Source organism: Lethenteron reissneri, chromosome 40, assembly GCF_015708825.2.
Source record: "Lethenteron reissneri isolate LAM-NWPU_2019-01 chromosome 40, ASM1570882v1, whole genome shotgun sequence".
Classification (NCBI taxonomy): Eukaryota; Metazoa; Chordata; class Hyperoartia; order Petromyzontiformes; family Petromyzontidae; genus Lethenteron; species Lethenteron reissneri.
In genome coordinates this window covers 3,878,684-3,901,183 of record NC_083818.1, presented here as the reverse complement: position 1 = coordinate 3,901,183, position 22,500 = coordinate 3,878,684, and the positions used below count along the sequence as shown (strand labels likewise).

At 50.5% G+C, this 22,500-nt stretch overlaps 2 protein-coding genes across 2 annotated transcripts in view; both read left to right on the top strand.

Moving 5' to 3' along the window:
• The window catches only part of LOC133352427 (solute carrier family 2, facilitated glucose transporter member 1-like), a 140,581-nt gene that overhangs the window by 42,001 nt on the left and 76,080 nt on the right, over nt 1-22,500 (top strand). The window lies entirely within an intron of this gene.
• Nucleotides 21,851-22,500, top strand: part of WNT4 (Wnt family member 4) — a 12,590-nt gene continuing 11,940 nt past the window's right edge. Inside the window, exon 1 of the mRNA XM_061567943.1 lies at nt 21,851-21,911. Within this exon, the coding sequence (XP_061423927.1) occupies nt 21,851-21,911 (61 nt within the window). The remainder of the gene's footprint in view (nt 21,912-22,500) is intronic.

The window sequence follows — 22,500 nt, the reverse complement described above, 5'->3', positions numbered from 1 at the left end:
TCTCTGCTCATGTGGTGCCGATTTGGGGCTCATTGAGACTTCGCTTTCTGACACCGCCGGGTGGAGGGGGGTGAGAGTTCAGGCTGGGGCGTGCGCGCGTGAGTGTCTCTCTGTGTGTGTGTCTGTGTGTGTGTGTCTCTGTGTGTGTGTCTGTGTGTATGTGTGTATGTGTGTGTGTGTCTGTGTGTGTGTCTGTGTGTGTGTCTGTGTGTGTGTGTCTGTGTGTGTGTGTCTGTGTGTGTGTGTGTGTCTGTGTGTGTGTCTCTCTGTGTGTGACTGTGTGTGTGTGTCTGTGTGTGTCTGTGTGTGTCTCTTTGTGTGTGTGTCTGTGTGTGTGTGTCTGTGTGTGTGTGTGTCTGTGTGTGTGTCTCTCTGTGTGTGACTGTGTGTGAGTGTCTGTGTGTGTGTGTCTGTGTGTGTGTGTGTCTGTGTGTGTGTCTCTCTGTGTGTGACTGTGTGTGAGTGTCTGTGTGTGTGTGTCTCTGTGTGTGTCTCTGTGTGTGTGTCTGTGTGTGTGTGTCTGTGTGTGTGTGTCTGTGGGTGTGTCTCTCTGTGTGTGTCTGTGTGTGTGTGTCTGTGTGTGTGTGTGTCTCTGTGAGTGTGTCTGTCTGTGAGTGTCTGTGTGTGTGTGTGTCTGTGTGTGTGTGTCTGTGTGTGTGTCTCTCTGTGTGTGTCTGTGTGTGTGTGTGTCTGTGTGTGTGTGTCTGTGTGTGTGTGTCTGTGTGTGTCTCTCTGTGAGTGTCTGTGTGTGTGTCGGTGTCTGTGTGTGTGTGTCCATCTCTCTGTGTGAGTGTCTCTCTGTGTGAGTCTCTCTGTGTGTGTCTCTCTGTGTGTCTCTCTGTGTGTCTCTGTGTGTGTCTCTCTGTGAGTGTCTCTCTGTGAGTGTCTCTCTGTGAGTGTCTCTCTGTGTGTCTCTCTCTGTGTGTGTCTCTGTGTGTGTCTCTGTGCGTCTCTCTATGTGTCGTGGGGTCTGCTGCACTGCGCTACAAACCCGTGCTCGCTCGAGTTCGAATTCCCGCTCGCGGCCAACACCGCCAGTGACGATCGTCTTGAACCGGTCCGGGGCCTCCCCTAGGTCGACTCAGCCTCGAATGAGTACCCGGTGCAAGGTGCAAAGTTCGTCGCCGGGGAGACAAAGGCGGCCGGGCTTGGCCACCCATCCCGATCGTGTGCCATGCCGGCCAACAGCACTTGCCCCAACAGTCTGGTTGAGGCTATACGGGGGACCTTTGTCTTTGACTCGGTCTCAAATCAGTACCTGGTGCGGTGTGTAGTGAACATTCAAACGGGGGAGACAAAGGCGGCCGGGCGTGGTGTAAGCCAACCCCCCCCCCCCCTTCGCGTCCCGTGCCAGCCTTAATAGGTGCTGTTTGCATTCAGCACTTGCCCAAAAAGTCTGTTAAAGGCTATACGGGGGTTCTTTGTCTGTTTCTGTGCATGAGCGTGCGTCGTGGTGGTACGGGAATGCGCTCCCAGCACTTATCTGCGAGTGAGTTCACAACGCGGGGCCGCCGTTCCCTGCGCACATTGAACATTTCTCCCGCACGGTCTCCATGCAGCATCCTCCCACACCACCTTCAAACGTCCGCTGTGAGGCGAGAAGGAGCGCCGCGGTGCCTGGGAGATGTTGACTACCTCGCCTGGTATACAGGAGGTCGTGGGTTCGATCCCGACCCTGACGCCTGCTGCTGTATATTTGGAGTTTGCGTGTCTCTCTCTCTCTCATCATCATCACGGTGGCTAGGAGATGTTAACTACCTCGCCTGGTATACAGGAGGTTGTGGGTTCGATCCCGACCCTGACCACTTCTGTATATCTTCTTGGTTCTTTCGGTAAAGTCACGTAGAATGGAAATAATAAAATAATAAAAATAAAACATAATAAAATATGTTTTATAGAAATAATAAAATATTTATTATTTTTTATTATTTTATTATTTCCCTTCTACGTGACTTTACCGAAAGAACCAAGAAGATGAATCCCTGCAGTCACGAAAGCTTTACATCGAAATCACTTCTGTATAGTTTGCGTGTCTCTCTCTCGGTGGTGAGATGTTGACCACCTCGCCTTGTCTACAGGAGGGCGTGGGTTCGATCCCTACCCTGACGCCTGCTGCTGTGTATATGGATTGTGCGGTGTCTCTCTCTGTCTCTCCTCCCGTGGTCCCGTGCATTCTTCTCCGGGTTTCCCCTCCACATTAAGTATCAACGTCACGCGTTTAGAGAGTATTTGACTGCTATCAATTTCCACGTGGGCCATCATTTATAATATCCACGTCGCTTCTGAAGAAAGTGATATATAGCTCAGCGGGGGGCTTCCGTCGTAAATAAAATATTAACAAATACGAGAAAAATAATAAGTACACGTTAAATAAATATAAATAAATAATAAATGCACGTGTAATTGTGATAAATAGAAATAAATAATAAATACAAGCTAAATAAAAAATAGAAATAAATAATAAATACAGATAAAATACTAATAAAAAAAATAATAAATACACGTTGGATAGTGATGGATAGAAATAAATAATAAATGCAAGTTAATTTGTGATTAAAATAAATAAATAATAAATGCTGACTTTGTGGCAATAAATATAAATAAATAATAAATACACGTTCAATAATAATAAATAGAAATAAATAATAAATGCGGGTTATATAATAATAAATATAAATAAATAATAAATACAACTAAATAATAATAAAAACAAGTAAAAGACGCGCCGCTCTCACTCGTCACCCGAACAGCAGCAGCCTGCTCAACCCCAACCCTGAACACTTGACACGCTCATACCCCCACTGCTAACCCACCCCACCCCTAACACTACCCCTAGTGCTAACACTACCCCTATCACTACCCCTAGTGCTAACACTACCCCTATCACTACCCCTAACACTACCACTAACACTACCCCTAACACTACCCCTAACACTACCCCTAACGCTACCCCTAGTGCTAACACTACCCCTAACACTACCCCTACCCCTATCACTACCCCTATCATTACCCCTACCCCTATCACTACCCCTAACACTACCCCTAGTGGTAACACTACCCCTAACACTACCCCTATCACTACCCCTAGTGCTAACACTACCCCTATCACTACCCCTAACACTCCCACTAACACTACCCCTAACACTACCCCTATCACTACCCCTAACACTACCCCTAACACTACCCCTAACACTACCCCTAACACTACCCCTAGTGCTAACACTACCCCTAACACTACCCCTATCACTACCCCTATCATTACCCCTAGTGGTAACACTACCCCTAACACTACCCCTACCCCTAACACTACCCCTAGTGCTAACACTACCCCTAACACTACCCCTACCCCTAACACTACCCCTAACACTACCCCTAGTGGTAACACTACCCCAACCACTACCCCTACCCTATCACTACCCCTAGTGGTAACACTACCCCTAACACTACCCCTAGTGGTAACACTACCCCTAACACTACCCCTACCCCTAACACTACCCCTAACACTACCCCTAACACTACCCCTAGTGGTAACACTACCCCAACCACTACCCCTACCCCTATCACTACCCCTAGTGGTAACACTACCCCTAACACTACCCCTAGTGGTAACACTACCCCTAACACTACCCCTACCCCTAACACTACCCCTAACACTACCCCTAGTGGTAACACTACCCCTAACACTACCCCTAACACTACCCCTAGTGCTAACACTACCCCTAGTGGTAACACTACCCCTACCCCTATCACTACCCCTAACACTACCCCTACCCCTATCACTACCCCTAACACTACCCCTAGTGCTAACACTACACCTAACACTACCCCTACCCCTAACACTACCCCTAACACTATCCTACCCCCTGTCACTACCCCTAACACTACCCCTAACACTACCCCTACCCCTATCACTACCCCTAACACTACCCCTACCCCTATCACTACCCCTAACACTACCCCTAGTGCTAACACTACCCCTAACACTACCCCTACCCCTAACACTACCCCTAACACTACCCCTAGTGGTAACACTACCCCTAGTGGTAACACTACCCCTACCCCTATCACTACCCCTAACACTACCCCTACCCCTATCACTACCCCTAACACTACCCCTAGTGCTAACACTACACCTAACACTACCCCTACCCCTAACACTACCCCTAACACTATCCCTACCCCTGTCACTACCCCTAACACTACCCCTAACACTACCCCTACCCCTATCACTACCCCTAACACTACCCCTACCCCTATCACTACCCCTAACACTACCCCTAGTGCTAACACTACCCCTAACACTACCCCTACCCCTAACACTACCCCTAACACTACCCCTACCCCTATCACTACCCCTAACACTACCCCTAGTGGTAACACTACCCCTAACACTACCCCTACCCCTATCACTACCCCTAACACTACCCCTAGTGCTAACACTACCCCTAACACTACCCCTACCCCTAACACTACCCCTAACACTACCCCTAGTGGTAACACTACCCCTAGTGGTAACACTACCCCTACCCCTATCACTACCCCTAACACTACCCCTACCCCTATCACTACCCCTAACACTACCCCTAGTGCTAACACTACACCTAACACTACCCCTACCCCTAACACTACCCCTAACACTATCCCTACCCCTGTCACTACCCCTAACACTACCCCTAACACTACCCCTACCCCTATCACTACCCCTAACACTACCCCTACCCCTATCACTACCCCTAACACTACCCCTAGTGCTAACACTACCCCTAACACTACCCCTACCCCTAACACTACCCCTAACACTACCCCTACCCCTATCACTACCCCTAACACTACCCCTAGTGGTAACACTACCCCTAACACTACCCCTACCCCTATCACTACCCCTAACACTACCCCTAGTGCTAACACTACCCCTAACACTACCCCTACCCCTAACACTACCCCTAACACTACCCCTACCCCTATCACTACCCCTAACACTACCCCTAGTGGTAACACTACCCCTAACACTACCCCTACCCCTATCACTACCCCTAACACTACCCCTAGTGGTAACACTACCCCTAACACTACCCCTAACACTACCCCTACCCCTATCACTACCCCTAACACTACCCCTAGTGGTAACACTACCCCTACCCCTAGCACTACCCCTAACACTACCACTAGTGCTAACACTACCCCTACCCCTATCACTACCCCTAACACTACCCCTACCCCTATCACTACCCCTAACACTACCCCTAGTGGTAACACTACCCCTAACACTACCCCTAGTGCTAACACTACCCCTAACACTACCCCTAACCATACCCCTACCCCTAACACTACCCCTATCACTACCCCTAACACTACCCCTAACACTACCCATAACCATACCCCTACCCCTAACACTACCCCTAACACTACCCCTACCCCTAACACTACCCCTAACACTACCCCTAACACTACCCCTAACACTACCCCTAACACTACCCATAACCATACCCCTACCCCTAACACTACCCCTAACACTACCCCTACCCCTAACACTACCCCTAACACTACCACTAGTGCTAACCATACCCCTAACACTACCCCTAACACTACCCCTAACGCTAACCCTAACCCTACCACTAGTGCTAACCCTACCCCTAACACTACCCCTAATGCTACCCCTATCACTACCCCTAACGCTAACCCCGCCCCTACCCCTACCCCGAGCACGAACCCGATCCCCGAACCTGACAAGAACCTCACTTCTCGCCCCCCGAACTCACCCCCTATCCACCGAGGGAACCCCAGAAGTCCCCCACGACCCCCTCCACCTCCACACACAACGCCACGTGTCTCTGTCGCCACCTCGCGGGTGGTTCCGTGTCTTGCGACAAATCTTAAACAACCAGCCACCACCAAATCATCGACAACCCCAACCGGACAATGCGGAAACGCTGCAATCTTAAAAAAATAACCCGTACAAACAAAGGTTTTCACTATAAATCCTTTATATGCGTGGCGGCTGGAGTCCTCTCGTCCTCTGGCTTGAGATGGCTGCCACCTATGGGTCAGATGATTGCCTGCCACCATTAAGCAATTGGTAATTAAATATAAAAAAAAAATCCTAAAAAGTGTAAAATTTTGGGGAAAAAATTTCACGAAAATAAATTGTCACGCACAACGAGTCTGTGTGCAAAATGTCAGCTCGATTGGATCACGGGAAGTGGGTTAAAAAACGACCGAAAGATTTGCACGGTCCTAAGCGCGCAAGCAAGCAAGCAAGTGAACTTAGTATAAAGGATTTAAAAACAGGGCGCTGATGGCATGTGTAAAGTATATGAGTGCACCACGGTGACTAGGAGATGTTGACTACCTTGCCTGGTGTACAGGAGGTCGTGGGTGCGATCCCGACCCTGACGCCTGCTACTGCTGTATATTTGAGTTTGGTGTCTCTCTTTTCCCGTGGTTGCGTGGATTTTTCTCCGGGTCCTCCGGTTTTTCCCCTCCACATTTTGTTTGTCTGCTAAACATTTCTACGTGATGATGATGATGATAAGCCACTTCGTTGAGCTATCATTTGTGATGGCCAGGTCACTTCTGATAAAAGATCTACATAGCTCAGTGGACCTTGCCTGGTCACGTAAAAAGTCACTTTTTTGTTGTTTTGTTAAGCGGAATTTTGGAGAGGTGAACTTTGGAGAGGTGAATTTTGGAGAGGTGAATTTTGTAGAGGTGAATTTTAGGGAGGTGAATTTTGAAGAGGTGAATTTTGGAGAGGTAAATTTTGGAGAGGTAAATTTTGGAGAGGTGAATTTTGGAGAGGTGAATTTTGTAGAGGTGAATTTTGTAGAGGTGAATTTTAGGGAGGTGAATTTTGAAGAGGTGAATTTTGGAGAGGTAAATTTTGTAGAGGTGAATTTTGGAGAGGTGAATTTTGGGGAGGTGAATTTTGGGGAGGTGCATTTTGGGGAGGTGAATTTTGGGGAGGTGAATTTTGGGGAGATGAATTTTGGAAAGGTAAATTTTGGGGAGGTGAATTTTGGGGAGGTGAATTTTGGAGAGGTGAATTTTGGGGAGGGGGATTTTGGAGTGGGGAATTTTAGGGAGGTGAATTTTGGAGAGGTGAATTTTAGGGAGGTGATTTTTGGAGTGGGGAATTTTAGGGAGGTGAATTTTGGAGAGGTGAATTTTGGGAAAGTGAATTTTGGAGTGGGGAATTTTAGGGAGGTGAATTTTGGAGAGATGAATTTTGGCGAGGTGAATTTTGTAGAGGTTAAAAGACCCCGTGATGTTATTCGAAACAAGCGACGAACCCGTTGTGTGCCACAGTGCCGTCACAGTTCCCAATTTAAAAAAACGTTCACCACAAAGTTACTCAGTGGAGATCACACGCAGCGAACAGCAGCAACATCGCTCTCTCCTGTGACACCACCGCGCGCTGTGTCTTTAAAACAGCAGCAGCAGTAACAGCAGCAGTAGCAGCAGCAGCAGTAGCCGCAGCAGTAGCAACAGCAGCAGCGCCTTCCTTCGTGCTGATAGCCTCGTTCCACACAGGGACAGCTGCCACTGGGGGTTCCCCTATGCTAGACCACAGCAGCAGCAGCAGCAACATTGTCTCCCTCCCGTGAGTACACAGCAGGCAGTGCCTGCCTTGCATCCACTGGGATGTTTGCACACAGCGTTGGTGTACACGGTGTTTTTTCTGCAATATTTAGCTGTCTTTTCTTGGATTTTCTGTTTTAACTCAGTCACATAGTCGCTTTAAGATGTTTTTTGTTTTAGTTTTTTTGTTTGTTGCGGTTGCATCCGATTCAAGAGCCGAATGGCTCACAGGGCTCTACCTAATCAATGAACTTGAACTGTAAACATAATGACTGAATACTTGGATGCATGAAACAATAACACTATTTGGTGGTCACAATGATCGTGGCAATCCGCAGAAATCATCGCGATGACAACGCGGACGCCTGTGGTTGTGATCTAGGATGTGGGCAGTTGCGGGGTGCGGTGTGTGGAGCGGTGGCGGAGTGGTTAGGCGCGCTGCGCTACAAGCCCGGCCACCCGATTTCGATTCCCGCTCGCGGCCAACAACAACAACAACCAGTGACGATTACCTGAACCGGTCCTGGGCCTCCCCTAGTTCGACTCAGCCTCAAATGAGTGCCTGGTGCGATGTGTAAAAATCACCGCCACTGGGGAGACAAAGGCGGCCGGGCGGGGTGCTAGCCAATCACCTCCTTGCGTATCGTACCGGCTTTCAGAGCTGCAGCACTTGGCCCAACAGTCTGTTGAGGCTATGCGGGGGTACCACCTTTGCCTTTGTGCTCTGGCGTGTGGTGGCGCAGTGAGGTGTGGAGGCTGGCGGCTCTCATCTCGCTGTGCTCTCCCCTCTGTCCCCACCTCCCCTCTCTCCTCCTCCTCCTCCTCTTCGTCTCCCCCCGTTACTTATTCATGCGGGGGGGGGGGGGGGTGAGAGACCAGGCAGACTTTCTCTCGGGGTGGTGAACCCTGCACTCGGAGGTGAACCGGGCGGGCGAGCGGGCGTGTGTTACAGGCCGCGGGGGCTGTCACCGGACCCTTGGGCGTTCACGCGCGTTCACGTGCGGATGAGTTTCCCCCCCCAAGAAAGTCTGCTAAAGCGATGGGGGGTCGGGGGCGACGATAATTGTCTCGTGGGAGCGGTGGCGCAGTGGTGAGCGCACTTCGCAACGAGTTCGATTCCCACTCACGAGCAGTGGCAGTGGCAACAATAATTGAACCGGACCTGGGCCTACCCCCAGGTCGACTCAGCCTCAAATGAGTACCTGGTACCACTCGGGCAGCAGCGGTGCTGGCCACCCAGCCCCTCGTGTGCCGTGCCGGCCTTCATTGTTGCTATTCGCTAACAGCACTTGCCTCAAGAATATGTTAAGGCTACACGGGACATTTGCTTGTCTCGTATATGGGGGAGCGGTGGCGCAGCGGTTAGCGCACTTCGCTGCGATGCCGCCGAGTAAAATTCCCCCGCTCACGAATATCTGAACCGGCCGGGGCCATCACCCTGAGTACCTTGTGCGCCTTAATAGGTGCTCACTAACAGCACTTGCTCTCACAGTCCCTTCAAGGCTATAGGGGGGACCTTTGTCTTTATGCGTGCACGTGCGCGCGCGCGGTGGCCATTGCACGCGCTTTCGCGGCCGTCTGGAACGCTCGTCCGTACGAAAGAGACCCGTAGGAGACACGTAGAGATACACGGAAGATGCACAGAGATACGAGGGGATACGCAGAGGCTTGTGGAAACACGTAGCGATATACACAGAGATACGTAGAGGCAGATAGAGAAGTAGAGACCCATAGACTCACGCATAGACCCACAAACTCACACATAGACCCACAAACTCACACAGAGACCCATAGACTCACGCATAGACCCACAAACTCACACAGAGACCCACAGACACACACAGAGACCCACAAACTCACATAGAGACCCACAAAACTCACACATAGACCCACAAACTCACACAGAGACCCATAGACTCACGCATAGACCCACAAACTCACGCATAGACCCACAAACTCACACAGAGACCCATAGACTCACGCATAGACCCACAAACTCACACAGAGACCCATAGACTCACGCATAGACCCACAAACTCACACAGAGACCCACAGACACACACAGAGACCCACAAAACTCACACCGAGACCCATAGACTCACACAGAGACCCACAGACACACACAGAGACCCACAGACTCACACAGAGACCCATAGACTCACACAGAGAACCACATACTCATACAGAGACCCAGAAACTCACACAGAGACCCACAGACTCACATTGATGCTCATAGACTCACACAGAGACCAACAAACTCACACAGAGACCCACAAACGTACACTGAGACCCACAGACTCACATTGAGACCCACAGACTCACACAGAGACCCACAGACTCACACAGAGACCCACAGACTCACACAGAGACCCATAGACGCACACAGAGACCCATAGACTCACATTGAGACCCATAGACTCACATTGAGACCCACAGACTCACATTGAGACCCATAGACTCACATAGAGACGCACATACTCACATCGAGACCCATAGACTCACATAGAGACCCATAGACTCACATTGAGACCCATAGACTCACATTGAGACCCACAGACTCACATTGAGACCCATAGACTCACATTGAGACCCATAGACTCACATTGAGACCCATAGACTCACATTGAGACCCATAGACTCACATTGAGACCCATAGACTCACATTGAGACCCATAGACTCACATAGAGACCCATAGACTCACATTGAGACCCACCGACTCACATTGAGACCCACAGACTCACATTGAGACCCACAGACTCACATTGAGACCCATAGACTCACATAGAGACCCATAGACTCACATAGAGACCCACAGACTCACATTGAGACCCACAGACTCACATTGAGACCCACAGACTCACATTGAGACCCATAGACTCAAATAGAGACCCATAGACTCACATAGAGACCCACAGACTCACATAGAGACCCACAGACTCACATAGAGACCCATAGACTCACATAGAGACCCATAGACTCACATAGAGACCCACAGACTCACATTGAGACCCACAGACTCACATTGAGACCCACAGACTCACATTGAGACCCATAGACTCACATAGAGACCCACAGACTCACATAGAGACCCACAGACTCACATTGAGACCCACAGACTCACATAGAGACCCATAGACTCACATAGAGACCCATAGACTCACATTGAGACCCACAGACTCACATTGAGACCCACAGACTCACATTGAGACCCACAGACTCACATTGAGACCCACAGACTCACATAGAGACCCACAGACTCATATTGAGACCCATAGACTCACATAGAGACCCATAGACTCACATTGAGACCCATAGACTTACATTGAGACCCACAGACTCACATAGAGACCCATAGACTCACATTGAGACCCACAGACTCACATAAGACCCACAGACTCACATTGAGACCCATAGACTCACATTGAGACCCATAGACTCACATTGAGACCCACAGACTCACATTGAGACCCATAGACTCACATTGAGACCCATAGACTCACATTGAGACCCATAGACTCACATTGAGACCCACAGACTCACATTGAGACCCACAGACTCACACAGAGACCCATAGACTCACACAGAGACCGATAGACTCACACAGAGACCCACAGACTCACATTGAGACCCATAGACTCACATTGAGACCCACAGACTCACATAGAGACCCACAGACTCACATTGAGACCCACAGACTCACATTGAGACCCATAGACTCACATTGAGACCCATAGACTCACATTGAGACCCACAGACTCACATTGAGACCCATAGACTCACATTGAGACCCATAGACTCATATTGAGACCCACAGACTCACATTGAGACCCACAGACTCACACAGAGACCCATAGACTCACACAGAGACCGATAGACTCACACAGAGACCCACAGACTCACAATGAGACCCATAGACTCACACAGAGACCCATAGACTCACACAGAGACCGATAGACTCACACAGAGACCCACAGACTCACATTGAGACCCATAGACTCACATTGAGACCCACAGACTCACATAGAGACCCACAGACTCACATTGAGACCCATAGACTCACATTGAGACCCATAGACTCACATTGAGACCCACAGACTCACATTGAGACCCATAGACTCACATTGAGACCCATAGACTCACATTGAGACCCACAGACTCACATTGAGACCCACAGACTCACACAGAGACCCATAGACTCACACAGAGACCGATAGACTCACACAGAGACCCACAGACTCACAATGAGACCCATAGACTCACATAGAGACCCACAGACTCACATTGATACCCATAGACTCACATTGAGACCCATAGACTCACATTGAGACACATAGACTCACATTGAACCCACAGACTCACATTGAACCCATAGACTCACATTGAACCCATAGACTCACATTGAACCCACAGACTCACAATGAGACCCACAGACTCACACAGAGACCCATAGACTCACACAGAGACCGATAGACTCACACAGAGACCCACAGACTCACATTGAGACCCACAGACTCACATAGAGACCCACAGACTCACATCGAGACCCATAGACTCACATTGAGACCCATAGACTCACATTGAGACCCATAGACTCACATTGAGACCCACAGACTCACATTGAGACCCATAGACTCACATTGAGATCCATAGACTCACATTGAGACCCACAGACTCACATTGAGACCCACAGACTCACACAGAGACCCATAGACTCACACAGAGACCGATAGACTCACACAGAGACCCACAGACTCACAATGAGACCCATAGACTCACATTGAGACCCACAGACTCACATAGAGACCCACAGACTCACATTGATACCCATAGACTCACATTGAGACCCATAGACTCACATTGAGACCCATAGACTCACATTGAGACCCACAGACTCACATTGAGACCCATAGACTCACATTGAGACCCATAGACTCACATTGAGACCCACAGACTCACATTGAGACCCACAGACTCACACAGAGACCCATAGACTCACACAGAGACCGATAGACTCACACAGAGACCCACAGACTCACAATGAGACCCATAGACTCACATTGAGACCCACAGACTCACATAGAGACCCACAGACTCACATTGATACCCATAGACTCACATTGAGACCCATAGACTCACATTGAGACCCATAGACTCACATTGAGACCCACAGACTCACATTGAGACCCACAGACTCACATTGAGACCCACAGACTCACATTGAGACCCATAGACTCGCACAGAGACCCATAGAATCGCACAGATATCCTTACGAAGGAGGAGGCATCAATCCGAGCAGCAATGCACGTCTAAATCATCGAGATTGACAACTCATTTCTCTAGAACTGCTTGTTGTGTTTAGTTTGTTGTCCTTCCCCGCACACCTCCGAGTAGCACGGTTTGCTACGTACGGTGTGAAAGAAGTTCAACACACACACTGTCCATCCGTGGCCGCGACTATGAATAGTAATGTGAAGGCGCATAGACCACCATCACGCAAACTCCGGTCATCCTCGCAGCAGTAGCAGCAGCAGCATCAGCGGCAGCAGCAGCAGCATCAGCGGCAGCAGCGGCAGCAACAGCAGCAACAGCAACAACAGCAGCAGCAGCAGCAACAGCAGCAGCAGCGTCAGCAGCAACAGCAGCAGCGGCAGCAGCAGCAGCAAAAGCAGCAGCAGCAACAACAGCAGCAGCAACAACAGCAGCAGCGTCAGCAGCAACAGCAACAACAGCAGCAGCAGCGTCAGCAGCAATAGCAGCAGCAGCAGCGGCAGCAGCAGATTTTGGCTCAGCTATCGAAACAAAGCCCCTGGGAGCTATGACGCACTTTTAAATCATCATCGAGATTGACAATCTCATTTCTTTAGAACCGCTGCTTGTTAATTGTTTTTTTACCCTTCTATCTGGCAACAAAACTGACACCTTTTTTACAAGGAGTCATGTTTGCATTGACCACAATACCTGCGGTCGGAATGCAAACAAAAAACACAACTCTGATAATGTATGCACTGTCCTTGAAATTGATTGCTCCATACCCGAGGCAGCTTTTCTTCGAGCCTAGTCTCAAAGGAGGTTCCAATGGTGTAAATGCTTACCCCGAGCTCTCGTACTCTGATGGTGCATTGTCTTTGAGTTGTGCGCCTTTTGGCGTCATCTGGTCCAACACCATGTGAGACTAGGCTCTAAGAAAAGCTGTCTCGGGTGTGGACCAATCAATTTCAAGGACAGTGCATACATTATCAGAGTTGTGTGTTTTTTTGGAGGTATTGTGGTCTATGCAAACATGACTCCTTGTTAAAAAAAAGGTGTCAGTTTTGTTGCCAGATAAAAGGGTAAAAAAAACAATGATCATATTTTGCTACTGGCAAAGGAGGTTCCAATGCTGCTGCTTGTTGTTGTTGTGGTGGTGGTGGTGGTGTTCAGTGTTTGTGGTCCTTCCCCGGCACCTCCGATTAGCACGGTTGGCCGCGTACGGTGCGAAAGAAGTTCAACAAACTCACGTACGTACAAAGATGTCGAGTAGCAGCGACAGCAGAGGCCGGCGGCGTGTGAGCAGAATGACTGTGGTGCATTAGCTGCGGGCCTCTGTCATTCACCACCAAAGACAAAGATGCCCCCCGTAGCCTCGACACACTGCTGGGGCAAGTGCTGTTAGCGAGCCGGCACGGCACACGAAGGGGTGGGGATCGCCAACAGCACGCCCGGCCGCCTTTGTCTTTCCCAGTGGCGATGATGTTTACACACCGCGACAGGTAGTCATTTGAGGCTGAGTCGACCTAGGGGTAGGCCCCAGGACCTGTTCAGATAATCGTCACCGGCGTAGGTGTCCGTGAGCGGGAAGCGAACTCGGGTCGCTGGGTTCGTAGCTCTAACTACGCTACTCTACCGCCCCCATTCAATCACCACCACGACTCCCTCGCACGCGGTTAATAGGTGCTCGCTAACACGGCGCGCGTGGCGATGTTGTTGTTGTTGTTGTCAGGGTGGGAGCCCTTACACGGTGTCTGGTTGCATCTGACGACCTCAATTTGTGTGAGCGAGGTAAGGCGAGACACGGAGCTAAGGAGCTCTATCTCCACCCATGCGTTACCTGAGAAGCTGGTTTACAATACGTGTGTAGGTGTGTGTGTAGGTGTGTGTGTAGGTGTGTGTGTAGGTGTGTGTGTAGGTGTGTGTGTAGGTGTGTGTGTGTGTAGGTGTGTGTGTGTAGGTGTGTGTGTAGGTGTACCGTTCCGGCCTTCATAGGTGCTCGCTAACAGCACTTGCCCCTACAGTCTGTTAAGGCTATACGGGGGGTGTTTGTGTAAGTGTGTGTAGGTGTGTGTGTAGGTGTGTGTGTAGGTGTGTGTGTGTAGGTGTGTGTGTGTAGGTGTGTGTGTGTAGGGGTGTGTGTGTAGGTGTGTGTGTAGGTGTGTGTGTGTGTGTAGGGGTGTGTGTGTAGGGGTGTGTGTGTAGGTGTGTGTGTAGTGCTAACAGCATTTGCCCCTACAGTCTGTTAAGGCTATACAGGGGATCTTTGTCTTTGTAGGTGTGTGGAGGTGTGTGGAGGTGTGTGGAGGTGTGTAGGGGTGTGTGTGTAGGGGTGTGTGTGTAGGGGTGTGTGTGTAGGTGTGTATGGGTGTGTGTGTGTAGGTGTGTGTGTATAGGTGTGTGTGTGTAGGTGTGTGTGTGTGTAGGTGTGTGTGTGTGTGTAGGTGTATGTGGGGAGCGGTGGTGTAGCGGTTATCGCGCTGCACTATGAACCTGGCGACCCGGGTTCGATTCCCGCTCACGGCCAACACCGGTGACGATTATCTGAACCGGTCCTGGGTCTCCCCTCGGTCGACTCAGCCTGAAATGAGTACCTGGTGCGGTGTGTAAACATCGCCACTGGGGAGACAAAGGCGGTCGGGCGTGGTGCTGGCCACACACCCCCTCGTGTACCGTTCCGGCCTTCATAGGTGCTCGCTAACAGCACTTGCCCCTACAGTCTGTTAAGGCTATACGGGGGATCTTTGTATTTTGTGTGTGTGTAGGTGTGTGTGTAGCGGTTAGCGCGCTGCGCTACGAACCTGGCGACCTGAGTTCGATTCCCGCTCATGGCCATCATCAGTGACGATTATCTGAATCGGTCCAGGGCCTCCCCTGGGTCGACTCAGCCTCAAATGAGTATCTGGTGCGATGTGTAAACATCGCCACTAGAGAGACAAAGGCGGCCGGGCGTGGTGTTGGCCACCTACCCCCTCGTGTGCTGTGTCTACCTTCATATGTACTATGCGCTAACACCACCTGCCCCAACAGTCTGTTAAAGCTATACGGGGGATCTTTGTATTTGTTTGCTGCTGATACTGATCTTTATGACAATGATGATGCAGTTGCGTCTGCTGCTGATATTGATGATGAAAGTCATGCTGATGATGCTGATGATGCTGATGACGGCTCCAATAATTATCAAATTTCTTCTGCTGCTGATAACGGAATACTGATGATGCTGCTGCTGATGATGCTGCTGATTATAATGACGATGCTGATGATTATGATAAGGCTGCTGATGCTGCTGTTGATGGTGATGATGATGATGCTGCTGATTATGATGATGCTGCTGATGATTATGATAAGGCTGCTGATGATTATGATAAGGCTGCTGCTGATGATGATGCTGTTGATTATGATGATGATGCTGCTGCTGATGATGCTGCTGATTATGATGATGCTGCTGATTATTATGAGGCTGTTGATGATGGTGGTGTTACTGATGCTGCTGCTGATGATGCTGCTGATGAGGATGCTGCTGATGATGCTGTTGCTGCTATTACTGCTTCTGCTGATGCTGATGATGATGCTGCTGCTGATTATGATGATGGTGGTGTTGCTGCTGCTGCTGCTACTGCTGCTGATGATGCTGCTGATGATGATGCTGATGATGATGATGATGCTGCTGATGATGATGCTGCTGATGCTGATGATGCTGCTGATGATGATGCTGCTGATGATGATGCTGCTGATGATGCTGCTGCTGCTGATGCCGATGATGATGCTGATGATGATGCTGCTGATGATGATATTTTCTGCATCGACTGTATCTGGTGCCCTGTTGGCTTCCCCGAACCCCCTGTTGCCCGGGCCTCAAACGCGATTACAATTTAGCGAGGAGCCGTCAAAGTGCTCTCTGCGCCGGGGGGGGGGGGGGGGGGGGGTAGTGGGGGGGCGGGGTTCACACGGGGGGGGGGGGGGGAGAGGGGGGGCACAGAGTGGGGGGGGGTGGTGTCTGTGTGGGGTGCAGTTTACTGGCAGACCTCGCTTAGCGCGAACCCCGTTACAACGCCGATTCGTTATAACGCTTTCCAATAAACTCTTTGAGTAATTTGACCAGGCAAGGCCCCGCTGAGTAATATAGAAGCCGACCTGGCGATCACAAATGATAGCTCAACGAATTGGCTTATCATAATCATCATCACCGCGTAAGACAATTACAGCAGCAGACAAACCCTCCAAACGCAGAGGGAAAATCCACGCGACCACGGGAGAGAGAGAGAGACAGAGAGACGCAGACTCCAATTATACAGCAGGCCATCTGGGTCCGGGATCGAACCCACGAACCTCATTTAAGGTTGAGTCGACTTAGGGGAGGTCCCATGACCGGTTCAGAAATGTGTCACCGCCTGGTTAGAAACGCGGTGCGCTAACCACTGCGCCACTGCTCCCCTTCTCACGAGACAAATATCCCCCGTATAGCCTTCACGTACTTTTTGGGGCAAGTGCTGTTAGCGATCATCTATGAAGGCACGGCACACGAGGGGGTGGGTGGCCAGCACCGCGCCTCCCGAGTGGCGATGCTTACACACCGCACCGGGTACTCATTTGAGGCTGAGTCGACCTAGGGGAGGCGCAAGACCGGTTCGGATAATCGTCACTGGTGTTGGCCGTGAGCTCGAATCAAACTGGAATCGCCAGGTTCGTAGCGCAGCGCGCTAACCGCTACACCACCGCTCCCCACACACACACATACACTCAAAGACAAAGGTCCCCCGTATAGCCTCAACAGACTGTTGGGGCAAGTGCTATAAGCGAGCACCGAGTGGTGATTTCTGAATGTAACTCACTCACTCTCTCTCACACACTCTGCAGGACTAGAGGGGTGGGAGTGAATGACATACGAACTCCGCACGCGTAGTAGATAAGCTCCCGAGTCGGGAATGCACTCAAGACATCTCTTCTTGCCGTGGTGCTACACCACCACGCTGCCACCACCACCACCACCACGCTGCCACCACCACCACCACCACGCTGCCACCACCACCACCACCACCACGCTGCCACCACCACCACGCTGCCACCACCACCACCACGCTGCCACCACCACCACCACGCTGCCACCACCACCACCACGCTGCCACCAACCACCACCACGCTGCCACCCACCACCACGCTGCCACCACCACACCACGCTGCCACCACCACCACCACGGCACCACCACCACGCTGCCACCACCACCACCACCACGCTGCCACACCACCACCACGCTGCCACCACCACCACGCTGCCACCACCACCACCACGCTGCCACCACCACCACCACGCTGCCACCACCACCGCTGCCACCACCACCACGCTGCCACCACCACCACGCTGCCACCACCACCACGCTGCCACTACCACCACGCTGCCACCACCACCACCACCACGCCACCACGCTGCCACCACCACCACCACGCTGCCACCACCACCACCACCACGCTGCCACCACCACCACGCTGCCACCACCACCACGCTGCCACCACCACCACCACCACGCTGCCACCACCACCACCACCGCCTTGCCCCCCCCCCCTGCACCCCCTACACTGCGGTGTTCCCATCGGCCCGCTTCATGTGTACGCGTATCGGGCACGGCAGTGGCACGATGTCGTGGGCGATGCTGTTCGTGTTCAACACGTGGCGGCAGGAGACTTTCGCGACCAATATCACCAATAATAGAGGGGTTTTTTTGGGGTGGGGGGGGGGGTGGTGAGATCGCGTAAATATATAAATGTGTCGTTAAACCCGCCACCACCCGACACAGCCAACTAGTAAGGGGTTTGTCGCGTGAACAGCGCGCGGCAAATTCGTTACTAGTACAGCACTAACCGGCTGTGTGTTGGAGAGTGAATCCACGACAACATTTACAACAAAACACTCTCCAACACACAACACTCTCCAACACGCAACACTCTCCAACACGCAGCACTCTCCAACACGCAACACTCTCCAACACGCAACACTCCCCAACACGCAACACTCTCCAACACGCAACACTCCCCAACACGCAACACTCTCCAACACGCAACACTCTCCAACACACAACACTCTCCAACACACAACACTCTCCAACACACAACACTCTCCAACACACAACACTCTCCAACACACAACACTCTCCAACACACAACACTCTCCAACACACAACACTCCCCAACACGCAACACTCCCCAACACGCAACACTCTCCAACACGCAACACTCTCCAACACGCAACCCTCTCCAACACGCAACACTCTCCAACACACAACACTCTCCAACACACAAAACTCTCCAACACGCAACACTCTCCAACACGCAACACTCTCCAACACGCAACACTCTCCAACACGCAACACTCTCCAACACACAACACTCTCCAACACACAAAACTCTCCAACACGCAACACTCTCCAACACGCAACACTCTCCAACACGCAACACTCTCCAACACGCAACACTCTCCAACACGCAACACTCTCCAACACGCAACACTCTCCAACACACAACACTCTCCAACACGCAACACTCTCCAACACGCAACACTCTCCAACACACAACACTCTCCAACACACAACACTCTCCAACACGCAACACTCTCAACACACAACACTCTCCAACACACAACACTCTCCAACACACAACACCTCTCCAACACACAACACTCTCCAACACACAACACTCTCCAACACACAACACTCTCCAACACGCAACACTCTCCAACACGCAACACTCTCCAACACCAACACTCTCCAACACACAACACTCTCCAACACACAACACTCTCCAACACGCAACACTCTCCAACACGCAACACTCTCCAACACGCAACACTCTCCAACACACAACACTCTCCAACACACAACACTCTCCAACACACAACACTCCCCAACACAACACTCTCCAACACACAACACTCCCCAACACACAACCGCTCAGTGCTCTGCTAGTAACGAATTGGCCGCGTTCTGTTCACGCGACAAATCCTTACTAGTTGGCTGTGTCGGGTGGTGGCGGGTTTAACGACACATTTATATATTTACGCGATCTAATCTCCTTTACCGCACCCCCCCAAACAAACGCTGCGTTATGGGTGTTATTGTTATGAAGGGGACACGTGGACCGGATACGAACGCTCGCCACTCAGCTGCCTGCCCCGGCACTGAACAGAATTCGCCGACTCGGCGCACCTCGACGCTTCGAGCGAGCCTTGGGCGCCCGCCGTCTTTTTTAAGCAGGACATTCCACATTCCTATGGGCCGGACCAATCCATCCAAGCCGCCACGACACACACAACAACAAAAAACAAGCGACCCCCGCGGGCGACCGCGGGGAGACGCGACGAATCGACACGAACGGAATTCAAGTCAGCCGTGGTTCAGTAACCCCGACAATTTCGATTTAAAGCTTTCGTGACTGCAGCAGGGATTCATCTTCTTGGTTCTTTCAGTAAAGTCACGTAGAATGGAAATAATAAAATAATAAAAATTAAACACCCCCATCCTAAATTTTGATTTAAAGCTTTCGTGACTGCAGGGATTCATCTTCTTGGTTCTTTCGGTAAAGTCACGTAGAAGGGAAGTAATAAAATAATAAAAATAAAACATAATAAAATAATTCTCACGACGTTTCGGCTACAACGCAAGCAGCCGTCCTCAGGTGGAGAGCAGGTCTGTCGAGTAGACAAAGTCTAACCCCGACAAGATAAGCAAAAAACATCACCGCAACTCGGCATGCCACATCGAGTATTCCCCCTCTTGCTATGGATCGTGGCTTTGGCGACTTAAGCCACTTGACGTGCTACCGAATTTGGTCAACCAGCGACCTGGAAACTATGAACCAATGTTTATTTTATTTTACCAGGTAAAGCCCCCCCCCCTGCCCCCTTACCTCGTTTTCAGAAGCGATCTGGGCATCACGAATGTTAGCTCAACGAAGTATATTATCATCATCATCGTGTGGAAATTTATTATTTTACTTAAATGTATTAGTATTTTATTTGTCGTGACTGCAGGGATTCATCTTCTTGGTTCTTTCGGTAAAGTCACGTAGAAGGGAAGTAATAAAATAATACAAATAAAACATAATAAAATGATTCTCACTATATTATTATATTATGTTATTATGTTTATTTTTATTGTTTTATTACTTCCCTTCTACGTGACTTTACCGAAAGAAACAAGAAGATATTTTACTTGTGATTATTATTATTGAACTTGTTTTTGTAATTTAACTTGTATTCGTGATTTTATTTACACTGAGCTACAAATATCTCTTTTGTTCAGAAGCGACCTGGATATTATGAATGATGGCCCATCTAAGTGGTTCATCATTACGTGGAAATTGACAGCAGCCAAATACTCTCTAAACGCGTCACGTTGTCGAGTCTAAATGTGGAGGGAAACACCTCAATGATGGCGGGAAACATTGGAGGACCCGGAGAAAATTCCACTTGACCACGGGGAGGGAGAGAAAGCGAGAGAGAGAGAGAGACACGCAAACTCCAAATATACAGCAGCAGGTGTCAGGGTCGGGATCGAACCCACGACCTCCTGTACACCAGGCAAGAGAGTTAACATCTCCACGGGGAGAGAGAGAGAGAGACGCAAACTCCAAATATACAGCAGCAGGTGTCAGGGTCATGATCGAACCCACGACCTCCTGTACACCAGGCGAGGTAGTTAACATCTCACCACGGGGAGAGGGAGAAAGGCACGCAAACTCCAAATATACAGCAGCAGGCGTCAGGGCCGGATCGAACCCACGACCTCCTGAATACCAGGCGAGGTAGTTAACATTTCACCACGGAGAGAAAGACACGCAAACTCCAATATACAGCAGCAGGCGTCAGGTCGGGATCGAACCCACGACCTCCTGTATACCAGGCGAGGTAGTTAACATCTCACCACGGAGAGAAAGACACGCAAACTCCAAATATACAGCAGCAAGTGTCAGGGTCGGGATCGAACCCATGACCTCCTGTATGCCAGGCCAGGCAGTTAACATCTCCTCGCCACCATGGCGCCAGGAAAAAATATTCCGCTGCCCGGAACACCACATCCAGTAAACATCGAGCACTGTGGGGAGCGGTGGTGCAGCAGCGAGCACACGGTGCGCTACGAACCCGGCGACCCGAGTTCGATTCCCGCTCACGGCCAACACACAGTGACGATTACCGGTCCTGGGAGTCCCTTAGGTCGACTCAACCTCAAATGAGTACCTGGTGCGGTGTGTAAACATCACCACTGGAAAGACAAAGGCGGCCGGGCGTGGTGTTGTCCACCCACCTCTCGTTACCGGGCTTGGCATTCATAGGCGCTTGCTAACAGCACTTGCCCAGATAGTCCATTGGAGGCTATACGGGGGATCTTTGTCTTTGTTTGGTGGTAGTGAGTGGTAGTTGCTATAGCGATAACGCTGGTGGTGTTCGAGATCAGGGGTGGGGAACCTTGTTTCTGCCAAAGGCCATTTGGATATTTATAACATCATTCGCGGGCCATACAAAATTATCAACTTAAAAATTAGCCCGTTATATTGGTCAAGCATTTAATTAACTCGCCCCTAATGTGATGGTTGGAACTGCTTCTCTTTGGCGAGGGTGTGATGTTGTTAGCTGGTATTGATGATGTTAGCTGGCATTGATGGGTATCTGGTATTGATGATGTTAG